Source organism: Hirundo rustica, chromosome 4 (assembly GCF_015227805.2).
Source record: "Hirundo rustica isolate bHirRus1 chromosome 4, bHirRus1.pri.v3, whole genome shotgun sequence".
Lineage (NCBI taxonomy): Eukaryota > Metazoa > Chordata > Aves > Passeriformes > Hirundinidae > Hirundo > Hirundo rustica.
In genome coordinates, this window is record NC_053453.1 from 22,115,912 (window position 1) to 22,138,047 (window position 22,136).

Genomic DNA, 22,136 nt, shown 5'->3' on the forward strand with positions numbered 1-22,136 from the left:
TAGATTCAACTGATATTTCAAATTTAAAGTTCCAGGGCTGCAGACATGACTGATGGCATGTGTGATTGCAGATTAGGTAATTAGTTTGTTAAAATCTGTTTGGAATTCGTGCTTCATATAGGTTTAGAAAAGACAATTTGACTACTTTAAAATAAAGGCAATTTTTTTCTATTTGTTAATAACATCTGCTGCTGTTTTACATCTAAAATTTCTAAGATTTAGAATTTGTCACTTGAGTTGATTTCTTGTCCCCTATGGACTGCTAGGATGTGGGGAGTTTGTTAACTTGTTGTTCTGCTTTTTTCAACACTAACATGTATCCTTTAGAGTCAATGTGCTTGACCAGATTTATTAACCATCATCCTTTCCTTTCATTAATTAAAATACTAATTATCCTATTTCCCCCCTGAATTTCCTGCCAAGAAATCTGTGAAGCAGTCTTGCATAATAGATGTAATTGAAGTGTTCTGGTTAATAAGACAGATCTGAACATACTTGGTTCAACTTCTTGGTTCAGTTCTTTTACACGACTGCTTATTTTTTTAAACTTTCTCTTGAGATTCAGCTTCATCTGTGTAACATGAGATCACCCTATAGGAGCAAAGACTGAAGCTTGGGTTTCCATCCCTTATTTAACTGCCTGGTTTTACAGCAACAAGTGGTATTCAATGAGCATTCTTAACCTCATCCTCACTGAGGTAATAGGATTTTGGGAATGTCACCCCTCTGTCTCAACAAGTGCTCTCTCTGTAGAAGTAGAGTTGTATCTATTGATTGCATTTTCTCTGACTTAATTAAACTATATGCTACTTTCATAAAAAAATTATTGATCTTTTAATCAAATAGCTTAATTGTCTGCAGTCAACAGCTGAATTTGTCACCAGGGAATGGGGTACCTCAGGGTAAAAGCTGTCTTCTAGAGAGTTACCTGACATGCAAATGTGCATGCATCTGTGAATATGCTCTTTATAAAGATAAATGTCATATGAGAAAAATATTTTGTGATTTTTTTTTTTTTTTTACATCAGACAGTCTGACACTAATGTCTATAAATATATTGAAGGCAAGTTAAGGTGATAACTTTAATTCTGATTTGAGTTCTCAGTTTTTGCAAATTGAAAGGGTAATTTAAACACAACTTGAGTATACAGTTCATTATATTTTAGCCAATAAATGCATATTCCATTGTCACTCCATTTTAGATCTTGGAACAAGTATTCCTTTTCTTAAGAACATTTTATGAACTTCCTGCAAATGTTTGTTACTACAGGGGAGATGGGCTAGCAGTGGTATTAATATATTGACTGTACTTGTCAATACAGTCAAACCTCTTGATACAGACACTTTTTTAGTTTTAATATGGGAAACGAGGAAACTTTCAGATAGATAGATCTGTGAGTCTAAACAGACTTCAGGAACAGCACAAAATAAGTCTAGGCTGTTGACTTAACCTCAAGGATTTACTGCATGTGAAGTCAAGATTTAGAGCTTCTATAGGATACTGCATGCACCTTATATAAAAGGACCAAGTTTTAGGCAGAGAAAATTAGAGATCATTACCACCTTCTTCTTTACCTATTTGTAAGAGTAGCAAATATTTATTGAAATGAGGCAAATCTACATTGGATATGTTATTTTACGGAAAGAGCTAAATCTGGAATCCTGACAGCTTAGAATCTAGCTAGGGGGCATCAGGTTTTTTCATCCAAAGTGAGAGTGTTTAAAATAGGTGTAATTAAGCTTTGTTGGAGAGAGTTTTGGCCAAAAATCATGAAAATACTCAATCCCTTGATCTAGTGCAATGTGGTTTTTTCTTTCTTTCCTTTCCAGTGAAAAATATCAGAACCCTGAACGTTGAGATTTATTTTCCTCATTGGTGTTCAAATTGCTGCTTTTGGGGTTGATGTCAGTGTGGAAGTGGTAGTAACTGATAAACAGCTTTCAGCTGGTAAGTGGCTGTAGTACCTTGCTGGTGCTTTTGCTTTTTGCTTTCACTCCTTTCTGCAAGTTTGTTATGAATTGGGTGTGCGGAACTCAGAGGGCCTTTCAGAGGCAACTATTGCTGCCTCTGCCACTTGTTTTCTTATTTTCTTGTTTTCTTGTTTTCTTGTTGTCTTCATAGAAGCCAGTACTGTCGGCTGGTCATCTTGTGGACACACTGCTCTCCTGCTGATGAGGCATAAGTAGCTGAGAAAGTGTTTTAGAACACAAAAATATACCATTTTGTTTGAGGGCTATTTCTGCCGTCCATATCACTGCAGTCCTCTTATTTCTCAGTTAGTATCCTTTGTGCTGGCACAGACCTGGCTGGACTTGTGTGAGGAAACACCTTCTTCTTTCTCCTTTTTCTTGGATGAATTCTGCCAGTGTTGAAATACTTGGGATATACTCTTCTGTTACTTGTGGATGCTGGAAAGCCTTGTTCACTAAAGCTAAATGGATGTTTGACCTTTGAAGTCAGGGAGAAACTCAATAGGAGTGCAGTGGAACAGAGTAAAGACAAATGTCATGGGGCAGAACTCTGATAGGGGCTGGAAGGAGTGGGAAGGATCGTTTTATGGTGGAAAGTAATTTCAAGGGAACTAGAAGATTCTCATCAGTATTATTTTAATATCTTTTTCAGCACAGCTGAAAGATCCAATTGCTTCATAAGAAGCTTGCCTGCTTTCCTGTTGTATTCCGCCTCTGAGTTAGAACTCACTTGGACTATGCCATTCAAGAACTCATAGTCCTCCTTCCTACACTTTCTTGCAGAATACGTGGAGAAGGCAATAAGGAGTTACATATTGATGAACCAGAAAAAAAAAATCAGTATACAGAGTCTTGGCAGACATTTCTTACCATAGTTGACATACACTAACTGTGCAACAGATGTATGACTAAAAGTAATTTGTGGAACATAGTCTGTTTCTCTGGTCGGGATGATAAATTTCAGTTGTGTATACACAGTATCAACTAAACCATGCTCTGTTGTCAATGAAAGAGTCCATATGAAGATTTTTAAGGAAACTGATGCTCAAAAATACTGGAAGAAAATATATCTACCTGTTTATCTGGCCCATAGAAGAAGAATATGAAACTTAAATTCTTCAAAAATTAGTAAAAAATTAACACTTAATGTCATCATGTTCAGTGATAGAGAAGTATTATGTAAGGTTGGGTTTTTAGATTCGTCTTAATCATTAGGGAGTCGTTCTTTCAGTTCCTTTGCAGTTTGCATGTAATTAATGATGAATTTAAAAAAAAGAAATTAATAAAATTATTAAAATAAATACGAATATTTTAGAGTCACTTAAACCTGGCAACTCCATATTTATCAAGACAGGTAAATCACACTTCAGAATAAATATCAGCTCTTCTGAAACAGTATCCCCCCACCTTGTCCCCCAAAGCAGAACAACTCCTTCAAGAAATAACAAGTCCTCCACAGCTACCTTCCCATGAATATGGTAAAGGCTATAATTTTCTAGTCAGAACATTATTTCTAAAATATTCACAAAATATTGCTCTGTTTTTCTCTTTTGGAAAAACACTAAACCAGTACTATAAAGTTGAATTGGATTAGTAACTCTTAGAAACAGAGTTAAGTCATCTGTAGAGCCATTGTCTTGTTCTGCTGCAGATCAGGCAATAACTGGTGTTTTCAGACATGCTTTGATATTTGCTCCATGGTGAATTTGACTCTAGAAGATGTAGGAGATTCATCACAGTGTATTTTTTTCTTCTCTGGGTGATTCTGGAGGAATAACTAGCTGTGTTTAAATATCTTGCATATACTTTTTGCTTTTATTCTTAAGTTTGGATTTCAGCATAATTAACTCTGAATCTGAGCTATTTCTAAGGCACGGTTCTGGAGGGTGACTGCAATCTGTAAGCTGAAAGCTTTGTTCTGGCACATATAATTTCAATGTACTGTGACTCTTTCTAGTTTCAAAAATCTCGTTAAATTAGTTTGCATAAAGAGGCACAGTATCAGAATTCATTTTCTGGTACAGGCAGAAAAGATGAGATTGCAGAATCAATGTATGCACTTTCAAGGACCTTAGTGCAGGGTCTTCTGTCTGTGATGCCTTGTACGTGACTTCCACATTTTCTGCTATTAGCAGCATGGTTTGGAGATGAGGGAACCTTTAAAGAATGCAGAGATGTTTGCAAGGTAAGCTGCCCATGGAAATGTGAATGTGTGCAGTATCTCTGTCAGAACTAAGTATTTAAGGGTACTGCTTTTTTTTTTTTTTTAATTAGGCAATTGTTCCTGTTTTTTACCAATCATATATGCAGAAGACACATCTAGCTATTGCCTGATGTGCCTTCCTCTTTTGTAACAGATATCTTCCAGTGTTAATCTTTTTTTAATGAGGAACTTTGCTATTGATATGTAGAGAAGTCATGAAAAATGGTCACAAAAGCAGTTTCCTGGCAGCTTTTGAAGAGGTAGGGTCAGTGGAATAGAAGAAATGGAGATTCTTCTGAAATCTAGACAGTAAAAGGCTAAGATGCAAAAGCTGTGAATTGCAACAAAGGTAACTCCACCTGGATGTCAGGAAATTCAGTTCTGATGGTGAATGTGGTTAAGCACTGGAAGGAGTTGCTCAGTGATTTTGCAGAATCTGTATTGCTGCAGGTGTACAGGCCTGGACTGGCCAAGGCCCTGAGCAGTGTAGTAGTTGCAATGCAGCAACTTTGATTGCTGACTTTGCTTTGAACAAGAGTTTGAACTGTATGTTCTCTACATAACTCAGCCATCCTAAATTCTCCTTTGATTTTTGTGCATGAGAACTACACAAATGATGTGTACTTGCATAGCACGCTTGATTCTTCCAAGAATTTTTGGATTGATTTTTTTGGCCATATATGTACCAGCTGTATGGTGTATTCAGACATGGACAGGAAAACAGACATGTCTCAAAAGCATGGGACATACTGAGCTGTGGTGACATTGGCCAAAATTAAGAAACTCTTAGGAAGATCCTAGAAAGAACTATGCTTAGGGTGGGTTGGAGAAGCTTACTTTGTGACATGATTTAGAGTTGTGAGCTGACTGTAGCAATGTCACACACCAGTGTGCTGGAACATATGGGCTCTTGGCACAGCTGGAGTTGTAAATGTGCTGCTAGTACTGTAAATGATGTTGGAAATAATCCTGTAAGAGCTACTTATGGTGGCAGAGTTGACTTTTGGTAATGTCAGACTACCCTCCCTAGTTAATCCCTGCCCGTTTCCTTGTGTATTAATCCATTAAATGCACTGGGTGCAATTTAACCGAATTACTATATATTTACATTGACATGCACCCTATTTGCTTCATGTGAAGTAATTGTAACCATATGAGAAACTACATGGGGTTTGGGCATTCTTTTAGAAAATATTTAGAAGAGCAAAAGCTATGCCTGTGGAAGAGCAGAGATAGATCATGAGTTGGTTTATTTGTGATTTTAATAAGCCCTTGAAGGCTTAAATTTTTTCTTAACAGCTTAGTGTTTTGGAGGGAAAAACAGTGTTTAGTTTAATCAGCAGTTTTAGCAGTTGATAGTCAACTATGCAATTTCGGTATGTCTGTGCTTGGTTGTTTTCGTCATCCCTCTCTGCTCTTTTAACTAGAGAGAAAATAGTTGACATTGTTATTTCATTCTTCCCCCCCTTACTCCCCGTTGTCAAGGGGAAAAGTACTTCTTGTGAGGGTGGCAAAATAGGAAGATTTGTAGAAGATTAGGGCAATAAAATTGTAGGGAATCCCCTTTTCACTCTATTGTGTGCATATTGCAAAATTTGTGATCGAAAGTTTGGGCTTTAGGAATAAAGAGGGATGAGGGCTGTATGACGTGTACTTTCTTACTTATCTTCCTGTATTACTTGGGCACCTAATTTTTATATGTTAGAGTAGTAGCAACTTGAGGAAGTGAAAGAACTCTTGGAACCTTAACTTGTGAAATGTTAATCAAACACATCATACTGCAAATACTTGTTAGTGTAGATGAAAAGGTAAATTGAGAAGAGGTCACTGGTTTTTCTACACTTCATAAGTTTGGGAATTGATTTCAAGAGGACAAAATGAAAGTGTTCCCAGTAAATTTTTAATGTGTGTTCAGTAATAAATAATAGGAAACATCTCTGCTCACTTATCAGCAGCCCATCTAACTCTGAGGTTCAGTCTCTGGTTGCTGTTGTACTCAGAGTTTTTCTTAAAGCTCTTTGCTCCCTCTTTTCTTCTTTACTGCACACCTTTATTAAAGTCTGGCACAGGATATTGCCTCTTGGTGCTTGTGTCACACTGAGCTTTGTCCTTGAATTGCAACTGGCCAGGTTCAACCCCAAAAACACTGGTGAATCTGATACTTCAGACTTGGGCTGTTCATTCATGACTAACTGATTTTTTTGTGTATGTCTCTTTTCCCATCTGTTTCTTAACATTATAGCATAAATTACTATAATAGTATATAATAATATCATATCATATGTTATAATAGTGTAAGTAGAAATTAAGCACAATATCTGATAAAAATCGGACAGGATATCAGTAATGCAGGGATTTCATGAAGTGTAAAAACTGTTTGACAGACTCCATCCTCTCATTCATATCCTCAGATCAAGTTTTAAAATTAGTTGTTCCTTCAGAATTGTTTTACTGTGTACATAAAATCTAAACAGTTTAGTATCCAAACAGTTACCAAACTCTATTTATGATATTCTTTTTCTAGATTCTGTTCCCTTAAATTCTGTTTTCTAAATAAAAGTCTGTTGAATTCTGCTTTTCACAAGTAGATTCCCTGTAACTGTGTGGTGCATTACCTTGTCTATTTTCTTTAGCTAGCTCCTAATCAGAATTGTAAGACTTCTACAATATTGTTTTAATCTTGATCTATTTTTTTACACTGCGCTGAGTTTTAACAAATGCATGTATCCCAAAATACTATGCCAATCCAGTTCCCTTTGAAACCTTAATGAACAGTCTGTGACAAGCTAATTAGGAATATTTATAACAATTCCAGACTTAGTAATATACTTATCTGAAAATGTTATTAGATGCTGTGTTATCCTCTGAACATAGAAATTATACTGTTTGGGTTAAAATTTGGAGGTGATAAAAATAGAATTTATCTATTGCTGTGTCCTGCAATTCCAGAAAAAACCCTGGCACTGGTTTAAGAGATTTAATCTCTAGCAAACATTTGAAGAGAGGAAAGGAACATGATCACTTGCTGCCTGGTTTCCTGGGTTGAGCTGGGGGTCAGCAGAATATTGTTACTATACCATGATTTCCACTTTTGGGTTACTTTTTGAAGTCAAAGAACCATTGTTTGTTCTATTGGACTGAACTTCGCTCAAACTTGGCTCCCTCACTTAGATCTCTGCCCATCTCTCCCTGCTCCACCCAGGCTGCATCTGATGTTGCTGCCTTTTCCTTCTGATCTCTTGTGTTTTATCAAACCTGATTCCACAATATGCCCTGGAAATTATTGCAGTCTAAATCAATAGTATAAAAATGTCAAGTTTTCTGCCACTCTTCTCTTTCCAGCTGCATTCCCACAGTGTACTGCACTTTTATTTCCTAGCAGGGAAGCATGGACTCTTGATATAAGAAAGGAATAGTGAGGTTTCACTGGCATGGGCTGTTTTGGCAAAAACCTGTGAACCCTTTTTTCCATGAGTATAAGAAGAAATGTCTTTATTAAAAAATGATCATAGGTAAATGTTCAGATTCATGTGTTTTTGTAATGGAAGAACTTTTGTTTAAAGTAACTTCTTGCCTAACATGATTATTTGGATTGATTTATTGGAGAATATCTTGAAGCCTTTGTCCTCCATTATTTGACATATGGACGCTGTACAAAAACAGGAGGGAAATAACACATACACTCTATGCTGTGCAGAGTAAGACTGAAGACCTGAGAGATTATATTACCATTGGATTTTCTTTGTTATTTTGCAAAAAAAAAAAAAAAACCCAAAACAAAACCAAAACCAAAAAAACCCAAACAACAACAACAAAAAAACCCAAAACCAGAAAACCACCAAACCAACAAAACTCTCCTGTAGAATGAGTTTTAGTAACAACCTTTATTCACTGTTGAGTTGAATATGCATGCATGTATAGAGTAAATAAATCTGTAGTATTATACTGTACAACCTCATTGTTTGTTGTGATCATTTGGTTTATTCCTTGAAGAGGGAGCAAGTTATCAATAAATCAGGCATGGTACAGAGTCATGTTTCAACTGGCAGCCACTCAGCTTTCATTTTCAATATTCTGTCCTGATTAGTATTCAGAGCATTGAGGAGAATGTGATGCCAGTGAATTGGTTTGTTGTTTTACTGACTGACTCAGCCATTTAACTGAGCTCCCTCAAGGCATCAAAGACTACAATAAAAGAAATGCATTTTTCCAATAACTTCCTATGGAAATAAGTGCAGCTTAATAACTTTTTTAATTAGTACTAACATTATTGCAGTGGAAAACTCCCTAATTAACCTTGTCTTCTTTTTTTTGTTGTTTTCTGTAAGACTGTATTACTGATACTGAAATCTTATGTTAATCTAACTTCTGATTTATAATTGAAGATGAGATTTTTTTTTTTCCTTTTAATTGAAATTTCAATCGGAAGGTGATTTCTTCCAGCACTGTTTCTTGTGGGAAGCAGAATTTTCTATAATTTTATTTCTCCTTATTTTTAAGTAGGATAAGTGATAAGGTTAAAGCCAGACTTCTCCAGACTTTTATGCTCTATTTTCACAGAATTAAATTTATCTCAGTGCTGTATTGTGCATTGAAATGTGTCTGATGGTTCCTGATGCATTGAAGAGCTGATGAGACATAAGAACCTGGATACAACTCTAAAGGACATAAAGTCTTTACTTAAATGTATTGAACATTTAATTAAAACAAAACAAAACAACAACAACAAAAAACTAATATAAGAATATTAGGAGCATAAACCCCAAAAATTCTCCATTTTGGTATAGAAAAATGCATCTGTGTAAAATGAATGATATAACTGAATTATAGCTTAACTGTCTGGCTTCTTTTCATGGCAAAGGAAGGAATAGATATTTGCAGTGGTGAATAATTACATCTTTGGAAGATAGTGGTACTGGACTTAGGTAGAAATTGAGAAAATAGCTTAAGCATAAGCAGCTTGTGTTGAATGTAGAAAAATTTGGATCACAGAGATTATGTAGGGAGAAGCAAAAATTCTGCCTGGAAGGAGGCCTGAGCTGAAGATTATTTCCATTTCTAGTCCTGATTGAGAATTGCAGTGTCTCTCCATCAGCAGCGAGAGAGGGAAGGAAAGGAGTCGAACATGGACAACACTATCAATATATGAGAAGGGGTACTGGACCCAAGCTGACACCTGGGCACCATGAGAGAGATACCAGAATAACACCAGTCCCTTTTCTCAAGTTAAACCTGAGATGAGAGAAGAGAAGAGACCTGTGGATCAGACCTGTGGATCATCTGCTTAGATAAACCTGTTGAATGAGACCCATTTACGCATGTGAGCTGCAATGAATACAAAGATGAAATATTTAGGATTCTCTCTGAAGCATCTGTGAGGAAAGAAGATACATAAAGAGAAAATTTATGAAACCTGAAAGACTGCAAAATTTTGAAAACGGTGCAGAAATGGAGAAGATAAAGATACAACATGGTTTATATTTGAAAAGAGATCATTGGAAACTTGATGAAAGTTATTTTGATATCATCGGGGAATAGCTTATACAATTTATGCAGTGTGGATGTGGAGATCTACATGGAGATGTCATGAATTATGTTGTTTCTGCTTCTATTTGAGTTATGTAGGTTCAAACGTTAAAAGTACACTTTTTTTCGTGGGGGTGAGGGTTGGTTATTTTTAAGGGTGGTGGTCTGCCTTTCTGCTGGAGCAAACCTGGCAGGAGCAGGAGGAGAGGGATAGCAGCATGCTAGAAGCTCTGTGATCACTGAAGCTGAAAGCAGAAGAAAGAAAAGAGGGGAGAGAAGATGTGAAGACCCCGGGCTATTGCTAGGAAAGGGATGATTTTGAAGGTGATAAAGAGAAATTAAGGGGGCATCAGGGAACAGTAGGGACAGATTGACCCCTAAGGGACCAAGCTGGGATGCTGATGGGGACCAGAGTCATGATCATGTCTGAAGAGAGTGTTGGAGGTCAGCCTCTATCCAGTGGTCCTCTGGGAAGGCCGTGGTGATGAGGCAGATTGAAGACCACACCAGGGAGACCTGTCAGTGGGTGATTTTCGGGCCAAGGATCCGGGAGGTGGGAGGTGAGATGCTGATCCATGGCATGTAGCCACCACAGGGGCCAGAGAAAAGCAACTCCCAAGGTAAGGGGCTCAGGACTTCCCTGCTGCCCTTCACCACAACTCTGCAATGAAGGGGCTGATCTCTAACTCAGCCAGCAGATTATACAGCAGAGAAAACAAACACAGTTATTTTACTCAGAAACATTAAAATACTGATATTGTCTATTATTCAAGTTCTCTCTTGTGCAAGCACATATGTGCTACAGACCAAATTAAAGCTCATCAATTATAAAAATTGTGGTGGTGTGAATTGTGCACATCAGGTTGCAGAAACACTTACTGAGAACCAATGAGCATTTTCAGAAGGGAAGGCAGAAATAACACTAGGAATGAAATTTATAGGTTATAATTAGTAGGTGATGTGATAGCAAATACTGCAAGTTCATTTCAAATGGTTAAGAAGAGGGAACTATTTAATTAAGTAGAAAAAGAAAATGAATCCAGAATCTTGATTATGAAAGAATATAGGCAACAAATGGTTTCTTTTCAAAGTATGAAACTGTTTCCTCCCTCCAAAAAACCCCCACAGGAACATCTATGAGATGGGAAAAAACTTGCTGATAAACAGAAATAAATTCTCAAATGTTTGGATGATATGAATGCATACCATGCAGAGGAAATCACTTATCATAACAAAAGGCAGTACTGGAAATAGGATTAAAAGACATTAAAAAAGGAGAGGGCTCTGAATCACTATCAGGGAAAGCCTGACAATAAAATCTGTTAGCTACTGTTATAAGTTCTTATTTAACCATTATGAGAATCCCGTTGCTTGAAATCTCTGAAACAGAAGGTTTTCTTGATATTGAGGGTGGGAGTGTGTTTGACTATTTCTCATTTTGTGGTAATTTTAATAGTGTCTTCTTGAGGCCCCTAATTGCATAAAGATTACCCAGCAAAATATAGCTTTGGATAGCGTTATTGTACCAGTCTCTTGTGTGAAGTCTGACAGATTTATTTTGATTGTGAAAACTGTACATTTAGATTTATATATTGTGTTTTCCTTCTACACTTAAATGTTATAGCATGCAGTTCTGAGACAAGCTCATTTTTCTAGAGAAGTGAGTGATTTTGCAAGAAATAATGAATTTACCCATTTTTAAATCTGCTGTGGAAAAAAGGATATCTGCAGATGTTTGAGTACTGCTTTAAACTTTTCACAGATTAAAATAACACTTTGATAAAAGGGGACAATGTAGTCATGTATGGTATATGTACATACAAGCAAAATGAAATGGACTGTGGAATGCTCCATCTTGTGTTTCAAATACATGGTTCAGTATGACTAAATATGTAATTTGGATAGTGTGTCTATGTATTTTGGTATGGAAAGGATTAATTAACCTAGACATCTGAGAAAACATATTTTATTATAATGCTCAAGGATTGTAGGTTACCTCTGCATCCCTTTTGGAAAGCTTTGGGGTTTTTTCAGTGTGATGATTTGAAACTAATTTTAGCTTGAGAATTCAAAACTAAGTGGAGTACTGCTTAAAGCTGCAATCAGATGTCATTAAAAGATCTGTATTGCTCTCCCCTGTAGTTTCAGCCCTGTAAATTAAGCCTTGAGAACTTTCTGCAAACTGACCAGAAGGCCTGTGATGATCTAGTCTGACGTCCTAATTGTATGCATGTAAATATATCCTGTTGTTCCTTTTTTTTTCAAATCCTTTCTCTCTGTTAGACTATTTGGTTCAGGGAGATGGTCCTTTGTACTTAAGTCTTCGAATGGTGAAGAGTCTCCTACATATCTTGATGAGCAAGCCTAGTGGTGTATAAAGAATTTCCATTTGAGTGTATTAGATTGACTGCCAATGTTGAATAATCCTGTAGCAATTGTGGCTCTTTGATTTAAGAAGAACAAGATTTGTGAGGAAAAATAAATGCCTTCTATTAGACTGGTCTTTATGACTGGGGGAGGCAGGGAAACGAAAGGGAGTTTTAGGTGAGATATTTAAATCTGTGACAAAAGCAAAAAGTTTCAGAGTTACTTATGTTAGAGAATAGATAGTTGTTTGTGGAAGGTGTACATGGTATTGGCAGGGGACATGATAAAACTTTACTTACTTATTGGATATTTCTCTGGTAGAATCTTATAATGCAATGCAAATAAACATAAATTTTCATGGGTTCATGAGTACTGCAATCCTCTAGGTTAATGAAAACTGGTTTCCAGAGAGAAACTGGGAGATGGGGCTGAGAAGTCAGAAAGTCAGGAGGACCATGAGAAGTACTCTCTTTGAAGTTAAAGAAATGTTCAAGTGCAGATTGGTCGCCGTGTGCACTTGCTTAGTTTCATCCCTGTAGTTTTCATGAGATTACCTGCTGTGCTGGTTCCAATTCATATTACATGCTGAGAAATAAATGTATTCAGGGCCTTGGATGTGTCTCTCATGGAGGATGTTTATTGTGATGGCTATGCAGATGTTTGTATTTATTGTTTAGAGAGTGTCTAGATTTTGTTTTCTGTAAATGTATTCCTGAGGCTCCTAGAAAAATAGGATATGAAAATGTTTGAAGGCTCATCCTGTGAGGCTGGGAAAGGATTTCAAGTAGAAATTTTTCCCACTGCAGGTTTCCAAGGTAGAAGAGTATATTACAAATACAAGTGTACAAGATGAGATGATACCTGGACAGCTCATTCAAAGCCGAAGTCCTCTTTCACAAGCAGGGGTGTCCTTGCCCAACAAAACTGAAGGTCACTTGGATTAGCACAGTATTTATGTTTTTATGTTGTCTGTAATACTAAGAGTCTTAAGAGTATCCTAGTTCTAGTATCTAGAACTAGTATGGTAGTTCTACCATACCACAGTTAAATTGGGTTGTGTATTGACATGTGTAAAGTATGTATGTCACATATGATGTGATGACTTAACTGTTGACCTTACAGGCCAGACTTTACATCTTTCTTTAATTTCTTCTGTTTGTTAATTGATCAGATGTGGGAGATTAGGGACAGGCGGTCGGAAGATATTGCGCTGTACGGGCAGACAGAACCCCTCCCTCAACTCTTAGTTGGTCAGTGTCCTTGATAAGATAAGCAATACCTAACCTGTAACGTAAGCAGACGGATGTGATGTAGCAAACAGAGGTTTTATAACCCCATGTAACCAGTTAATAAACGCCATTAGCCGTCCACCACATTGGTGTCTGTGAGCTGATGGACCGAGCAGCCTGGGTGTGGCTGCCGTGTCGTTCCTGAACCAGGTCGCTACACCTCAGCGGAGGTAACAATCAGAAAACCATCTAGCCAATCAGTGGTCTAGTGGAAGGTTTGGTTCTCACGGTGCAGGGGTTGAAACTGAGTGATCTTGAAGGTCTCTTCCAGGCCTGACTTGAATGCAAGGCACTGGTAGCTGACGTTCCCACTACGGCCACATATCACTGTGTATTCCTACTAGGCTTGCTTTTCATGGTCCTTGCATGAGTCATCATCAGTTTTCTTGGCTGGAAGCTTTGTTTGCATAGCTTTGTAACTCTGGCAATCTCAAGGAAGTAAGGTCTGCAGTGCCCCTGTGTACTGTGCATAGGACATGGCCTCAGAGGGCTGTCACAAGGGACAGCAGAACATTGCTGCACTAGCTGTGGAGTTTTGGCAGCCGCTCCAGACTAGGAGGAGATTGGTGAGGCACAGCACGGAGGAAACAAATACAATATTATATAAATCTAACTGATGATTGTCATCTAAATTCTACAGCAAATCTCAGGTAGTAGGAGTGCATACAAAGAAAATGCTTGCAACTGTATTTGACAACCTCATCTCAGTGGAGATAGCTTTTATTGGGGTGTGATATTTACTGCCTTTAGGAAAAATATGTGGCAGATTCTTTCTTTTCTAGCATGGCATAGTCTGTGAAAGTTTGATTTTTTTTTTTCAGCAAGCAAGAAACCTATCATTGCTATGAGTATGTTCTAAGCAGTTAAATTATCCTGTATTTATTTATATATTTTCACTTTTCTGCCAAAAAATTAGGAAAGTCTGATTTTTATTTATTTTTTCCCCCACAAAATACTTGTTCCTCTTCATCCCCAAAATACTTATTTTTCTTTTCCTCTCAGGTGCCAATCCGAGCTTGCTGGAATCTGTCTGAATTTCTATATTTTGGCCGTCAGTGAGGTACACTTGAATGCCTTCACGTAAATCAGGCTTTGCTTTGTTCACTGCCTGGGATTTTTATGCTATCACCTCTACTCCCTGAAGAAAACCAACCCCCAAACCCTCTAGTACTTGTGAGATATTTTACAGTTCTGCCAAAGAATCTTACATATGCTCCTCTGGACAGTGAAAGTATTTAAAATTTCAGACTTAATCCTGCATAAAATATTTATAACTTAAACACTCTGTAAGTGGAATTGAATGACCACTGTGGTCCTGGTAATGTTTCTGTTTTTTAAACAAGCCAGTGAAAGGTGTTAGATTATAAAGAATGATAAATGTGTTTGGTAAATGAATTGGCTGATTTTGGTAATCAAATATTTGCTGCAACAAGGCACTGAATTGTTACACTAGGATTATGTACTCAGTGTAGGGTGCATGGAGTGACAGCAAACAGAATCCTTACAGACCCTGTTTTCCTTGGAATAACTTCAACTTTAAGAAAATCAAAGAACAGTTGAGGTTGCTAAGTGACAGCAAAACATTTATCCTGTTTTTAAAAAATCAAACTGGTTTATGCAATGAATAGTAGGGGACAGCATATATTCTGTGCCACCCACATGCTGTATAGGACCATTATTGCACATAATTAAGAGCTGCATAATTCAGCACAGTAACCGCAGCTATCACCTCTGTCTTAGTACTGGTATTTTCTAATACTGTTTATTTAGTCTTCTTCCTCAGAAGAAAATCTGTCAAGTAATCCATTATAAATGAATACTCTCTTTCTCTGCTGTGAAATACAAGTATTATTATTTTGTAGGCAGATACTGGAAGAGGAGGCAAGATGGGAGAGAGGATTAACAGAGCAAGAATCACTGTTAATAACTGGCTATTTGCTTTGCAGGCTTATTCTCATCACCAGTGTGAGATGAAGCACACTAAGAGGCAGTGATGTGGCACAAGTGTTACATTTTTCTGGAAAGAGAGGATAATGATGGCTTCAGCCTAAGGCTCCATGCCTTGCTCTTGGCTCTCACAGAGGAGCTGTGCGTGGCTTTCCAATCTGACCCTGTCGATAAAGCCCTCCCCACTACCATGGAGGGTGGCGGGAAGCCCTAATTACAGTGGTGAAGGCTTGGGTGGCTCTTGAGGTTCACTCAGCAACAGTGTGAATTTTTTCAAGTGTTGTTGGATGCAGTCCTGCCTTTCCTGAGGCTGATTTGGGAAGAGGAGAGCTGCTGTAATGGGCTGACCAGTATTGTCTCCCAGATGAATTGAGAGACCCTGCAGAGACAACACAGGGTGGGAGTCACTGAGCTCAACATCCTTGAGAACACTGCTCTGGCAATGGGATGAGTTATTCCTTGACAGACTTTTGACTTATTTTTCTGTTTATTTGGTTTTCCCTTGACAAAGAGGTTGTCAGGACAAGAAACAAAGTTACGTTCAAAGATAGGTGTGAGAAGTTGACTAGAAAAAGACTTATTTGTACCTTCAGTTCTGTTAATTCAAGAGATGAAAATTTATCTCCTGACTGAATTGGAAGAGAGGGACAGCTGTTTGAAGGAACCGTCGTCAGGCTCTTTTTCCACTCTGCTCTCAAAAATTGTAGCTTTGACAGCAGCAGTTGTTTTTGAAAAACTTTAGTCAAAGACATTATACAAAATGTCATTATTTTGAAATAAAAATGTTTCCTGTTTTTTGAAAGTGTTAAGGGACTTAGGTTTGCTGCTGCAGACAATACACATTGCAGCATTGAGGAGGTTTGGGGAGTGGCTCTTCGGTTGGCTCCTCCCTACCCCTGTGGTTTTGCAGTCTGTGTAAGGAATATTTTATCTTGCTCTGCCTATAGTTGCAGTCATCACGTCCTGCTGTTTCCCTAAAACAGCCATATGGTCTGAAAAGGGTAGTCGCACACTACATAGTGCGAGGCGAGAAAACCAGCGTCGTTGCGTGTGTTGAGGTCGAGGCCTTGCTGGAGCCGGCAGAGATGGCAGCTCGCGGCGGGGGCGCTGCGGCCTGCGGTGTTGCGGTCCGGCCGCCAGGTGGCAGTGGCTCCGAGTGTCGCTGCTCCGCCCGAGCGCGGGCCCGCTGCCGGCCGGCGCCCGCGGGGCCCGGGCCGGGCTTGCGGCCCGCACAGGCCGCCGCTTAAACTCGTTCGTTTTTAACGCCGAAGCATTCTAGGGGCAGTGGTGCTGTGAGTTATGTCTGCCAGCTGCTGTTGGCTGCATGTGGTCAGGGCGGTGGTGAGTGCTCTGTGTACTTAGGCAGCGAGAAGCAGATGAAGATGCTCTTAATGAAGCATCGAGCGCAGAGAAGTTGCAGTTTTATTTTTTCCTTCTGTCTTTCAAAGAGAAATAAGCAGTATTATGCTTAAAAATCCATACATGCTTCATTTTTTTCCTTCGTTGGCGTTTATTATTTAAGGAAGCAAAACTTGTGATGTTGGAGTAACTCCCTAAAATGTGAGATCTATTTGAAATGTGACTCTTATAAAAATAGGAATTTAAACTCTGAATAAAATCCATTTATTGAAATTGCTTAAAGGTATGAGTGGAGCTAAACCAGAAGTGCCTCTAGGTTTTCGTACCCAACTTTCACTTTAGAAGGGGAGAAAGCAAATCTTTAAATTAATGCTCAGAGAGGAGTATATCTGGATATATGACTTCTTTGAAATGTTAAATGCAAGGTGAGAAAGTTTTTTAGTAGTTAGGTGCTTGAGGCTCTTTCATGCTTTCATATTACTCGGGTTAAATTGTTACTGCAACCTGAAAACATTATTCTTAATTTAATTAAATAGCTCTTTGACAAGTTTACTCTGTCTTACTTCATAGCTTACTAAGGTTAGCAAATGTGAAGAGCAAGTTACCTTCTTTGAAAGACACAGGGATGGAAGGAAAGAAATGTTTTTTTTCTGTTGTGTAACAGCAATAAAGAAAAAACAAATCTGAGAGCAGTTAATCTTGTTTTCCCTTAAATTTGTCTTCACTTATCTTCAGTCATTTTGCAGAATCACATCTGATATTCTGAGTCACTGGAATTTCGTTACAGTGTGCATTCTCCTATGAAGCAGCAGTAGTTGTTTCTGAAGTATCATGCAGAGTTATGACAACAGATTCTGTACCACTAAGAATGCAAAATCCATAGAAGCAAAACAACACTGAAGCAGGTTAATGGAAAGCAACAGAATCAGTGGGACTTTGCTATATACTTTTGGTGGTATTCTGAGTTTAGTTTACATTTGGAGGTACATATGGTAATGTGGTTTTTTGTGGTGGTTTGGGGTTTTTTGTTTTGTTTTGTTTTGTTTTTTTTTGTTTTGTTTTGTTTTGTTTGGGTTTTGTGGGGTTTTTTGTTTGTTTGTTTGTTTGTTTGTTTTTAATTTCCTGGTTTTGCTCTTCCTACTAAATTTAAAATGTGGAAACAGAGGCACTGACAGCAAAGATGAGAGTGAACTGAAAGCATAGGTCTGATGTGTATGGATCTTACACAGAGCAGAGGAGGAAAGGGCTTGTGCAATTAAAAGAAAGTGCTCCTGCAAAGGACTTTGAACTCCATTATGGGAGCTCATACCAGAGGGAATGTGCCCAGGCTTACTGCCCTTAAGTTTAAGCATTTCTCTTGGAATTCTGGTTTTACATCATGTCTTCTCTTGTTCCATGTTGACCAACTTCAGAGGTAGCTCAGACTTTGTCAGGTTGAGCTGCTTGGCTGTATCTGAGAGCTAATGTCCTGTACAAACACCTGTTTGTTTTGCTACTACAACATTCCAATGCAATTAGTCTTTCTCTCTTCATTTCCAAGCTATTACTTTTACTGTTAGCTTTGTTTCATTTTTAAGTGCTTCAAATTGAAGAGTGTTAATGAATTCATTAAAAATGACCAACATTACAAAAAAAAAAAAAAAGAGATGAGAGAGAATTCACTGTATACTCAGTATTCTGACAAGTAAAAAAACCCAGAAGAGCTGTATGCTGCAGCAGACTACTATAAATTATTCTGTACCTTGACAGTTAACTGCGTCTCTATATATGACAGTACTTGGGACGTTCAGATCATCCTTTGTGCAAGTTGTAGCTTTTAATATTTTCTATTGGAAATAATCTTTTTTAAGCTTTGCAGAACTTTTTTTCTGTACATCCAGATTTTGCACTGAAATAAAAGTATTTTAAGAAATATACAGTAATCCTAAAATGCCACTCAACCCTAAGAAATTCTTACTACCTAAAGTAGTGAATATGAAAGACGTATATAAATATTTTAAAGGCATTTCAGTTTGCTTAACTATGATGGTTGGAAATGAAAAGAGAAAATCAGGATTAAATTTATATTTCATTGCCTTATTCATAAAGTTTTTGTTTGGTATGTGGGTAATAGAGAAGCAAATCACCTAAAGAATGAAGTCTGCAAGGATGAAAACACATTTTCATAATTGCCTTGGCAAGAAGCCTGCATGTTCTCCTAGCAGAGCTGTGAATATTCCGTGGGATGGAGGAGCTGCTCACTCAGCAGAGGGGGACTGTCCGTGTGAGTGCTCGTCTCTTTTCTAAGTTCCCCAAAGAACGTCCGTATGCTGGGGAAAAAAACCCTCAAACCATCCATAATGATTTGCATTTCCTGGTATCCCAGCTTGTCCAAAATATTTAGAAAATGAGGGAAGAATAAGAGGAATCAAATCAGTGGAATGAGGTTTGATTTCTGTTAGAGACAGCTATCAAGTGTCGGGAAAATTCTGTGCAAGGAGTGGATGTTTGGCAGGCAGATGGATAGGTACCATTTTGGGTGGATGTGCAGACACAATATGAATACTTGTCCCATTGATTTTTATTATATTCTATATTCTATATTCTATGATTAGCAGTGGTGCAGGATGGGGTGTCAGTGTCAGGCTGCCGCTTTCAGGAGTTCATGCAGGAAATTTATCCAAGTCACAGCAACCTCTGTTGAAGTTTGCTTGCCTCTACAGGAGGCCTTTTTTTCCATAGGGGTCTCCTGGGGCTTGTTCTATATTAATTGTTCTGTTAAGATGAGGAACAGAGTTATCATGTATTTTTAACTAGCTTGGATTCTTTTTCAGAGACATAGTTTTCGGCTTTACATCACTACTGCCTATATTTCATTATTTTTTAGAGGATTTCTGATACCCAGTATATAGATGGCATCTACTATTGTTTGCTGTCAAAATAAAACAGCTTTCAGGTTTGCAATCAATTTGGAGAGTTTTGCAGAAAATTGTTAAATTTTTCAAAGAAGCACATGAGTTTGCAATCTTAGCAGACTTTGTGTGGGATGAAAATCTTCCTGTGATATTAGGAAGATAGAAGTTGTCCATGGTATACCCATTATCAGGATAGCAGAGATTTTGCTAATTTTGTAATACTGTTGTAGCTTAAATGACTTCAAAGTGTTGACATAAAGAAACCTGAAAGCCTAAAGGCCACCGTATTTACTGTAGATGCCAAAAAGTTCTTCAATAACAAATTATTATGCTATTGGCCGCAGTGTTATTTGCTGCAGGTTAGCCATTGCAAATATCACTTTCTGCCCTCTGGAAAAATATGTATGTTTTCTGGCTATATGTTTATTTGTTTGTTAGTTTTATTTAAGCAAAATACAGGAGGAACGAAAAAAACCTTTCTGTCAGTTGTGTTTGAATTTTTTTTTTAGTATTAAATTTAGAGTTCAAGAATATGATGTGGTATTTGAACTTCTCACAGATTTGATAAGGAGAAATATCCTACTAAATATTTCAAGAGTTGATAGGAACCTTATCTGTGTCTGGATCCCTGGAGAGCTTCTGAACTTTGTTTTTTCCCTTAAAATTAAACTTTGCTAAAAATGGGTTGATTGCAAGGTTTAATTGTGTAATGTGCTCTTCTAGGAGTTTGTTTTCAAAATGTACTCAACTTTGATATGAAGTCCACCAAATGTTATTGGGTGTCAATCTTGGAGCCTTTGTCTGCTCTTCCTTCCCTAGGATCCAGTTTTTTCATGTCGTTCACAGCATTGTAGCATCAATGGCTAGAATTCAGTTTTCTTCACAGTGCACATGCCTGTTGAAACACTCCAATGGTAGTACCTAGTTTACTCAAAAAAAAAATTGAGGCATCTCAGTTGTTTATGTTCAGTTATTTCAAGGCTGAAAAGAAAATGATGTATTTGAAGACAAGCTAAGAACGAAGTTTTATTAGCTGCTGCTGCTGCCATGGAGGAGATCAACCGTTATATTCAGCACATGCTTGTAAAATACTGCACAGAAGTACCCATGCAGACCTGCCTCTGGCATCCCAAGGACACCAGAAAAAGAGCAGGTTTCCTTGCCTGCTGCCTGCCTGCACGTCTGGCTGCCACAGTGTGGCTTGTCCGGCTGGGCCTCTGGAGAGCTGCTGCTCAGGGAGCCAGGTGGCCAGGGAGCCTCTGTCTTTTTTTTCCCTGTTCACAGGTTCCAAGCATGTACAGTGCTATATATTTTTACTTGGAGACTAACTGCATTTATTTTTGTTCTCTCCCCTCTCCTTGTTTTTCTCTTGCATAGCTCAACAAGCAGCAGCTGCAGGTGCTGAAGGAACGTTTCCAGGCCTTTTTGAACGGGGAGACGCAAATCGTAGCAGATGAAGCATTTTGCAATGCTGTGCGAAGTTACTATGAGGTGAGCTGTGTGCTTTGTTCTCTGTAATACGTTCATAATATGCCTTTTAATGTACAGGTACAAGGAAAGTAATTTTAAGTTTCAAAGGCTGTGAGCTTCCAAACCTTCTAGAAACAATTTCCTCCTAAGCCAGCTTTGCTGTTTTAAAAGTTGAAATCTACTGCCTGAGCACAAGAGAGAAACTGAACTGGAAAATATTCACCCTTTTTTAGGAAGAGAAAAAAATATTTAAGAGAGAAGATAAAATGAAAACCCCTGGTGTTAAAAATCTTCCTGGCAGCACTTGATAGAACTAGGCACTGCTATCTTTATCTCCATATGTCCAAGGTAGCTCTTTTAATCAGCACTTTGTAAGTTACCATCCTGAGAAATATGTCTTCAGATTTTTAGTTACCATGCAGAAGGTTTTGGTGAGAACCTGCCCGTTCCCTTCCGAAAGAACTGAAGCTTTCCATGCACACGGGCCAGCTCTCACAATCTGCTGTGACCTCCCAGGCATGTTCAGTGCCTACAGCCCCAGAGCAGATCTGTAGGTGGAGTTTTCATTGCCTAAGGGATGGGTCTGGTTCCAAACTAGAGGACAGTTCCCAGCAGCATATGGCTAGTGAATTAACTTGTTACTCTTAGTAAATGTTACTGTGTTTTCATTTTGCTTCATCTAACTTCTGACCTGCTCAATGAATCAAAAAGGCTGGATAGAAAACTTCTTTGCCTTTTGAGGCAAAGGCCTTCCTTCATATTTCAGTCTACCTTTTTTTCCCCCCAAAATTAGCTGTATTTTTTGTGTATTATTTCTTCATTTTCCCTGTCAGCTATTCTTTGCTAGTGAATAACTTTTTCCTTAAGCAGAAAAAGATGTGATTTATGTCCTAGCTTGGTTTCATCTATAATAAATTATATTGCACAAGAAAAAAGAGAGGGATGAGCAAATAGTTTTCTTCTTGTGTTCAAATCATGGACTCAGTGTGCAGAAATAGAAATTTGTATAGAAACCATAAAACTCAGTGTGAGTTTTCCCATATTATGATCTGATCAGTGCTGTGGATTTGAAATTAGGGATTCTCACAAAAATGCTTGTGAAAAGATGGG

General features: G+C 38.0%; 1 protein-coding gene across 9 annotated transcripts in view; it reads left to right on the plus strand.

Moving 5' to 3' along the window:
- Window positions 1–22,136, plus strand: part of CADPS2 (calcium dependent secretion activator 2) — a 290,272-nt gene that overhangs the window by 35,872 nt on the left and 232,264 nt on the right. For all 9 annotated transcript variants that reach the window (XM_058420273.1, XM_058420271.1, XM_040062395.2 and 6 more), the window contains exon 2: window positions 20,934–21,047. In XM_058420273.1, the coding sequence (XP_058276256.1) occupies window positions 20,934–21,047 (114 nt within the window). The remainder of the gene's footprint in view (window positions 1–20,933; window positions 21,048–22,136) is intronic.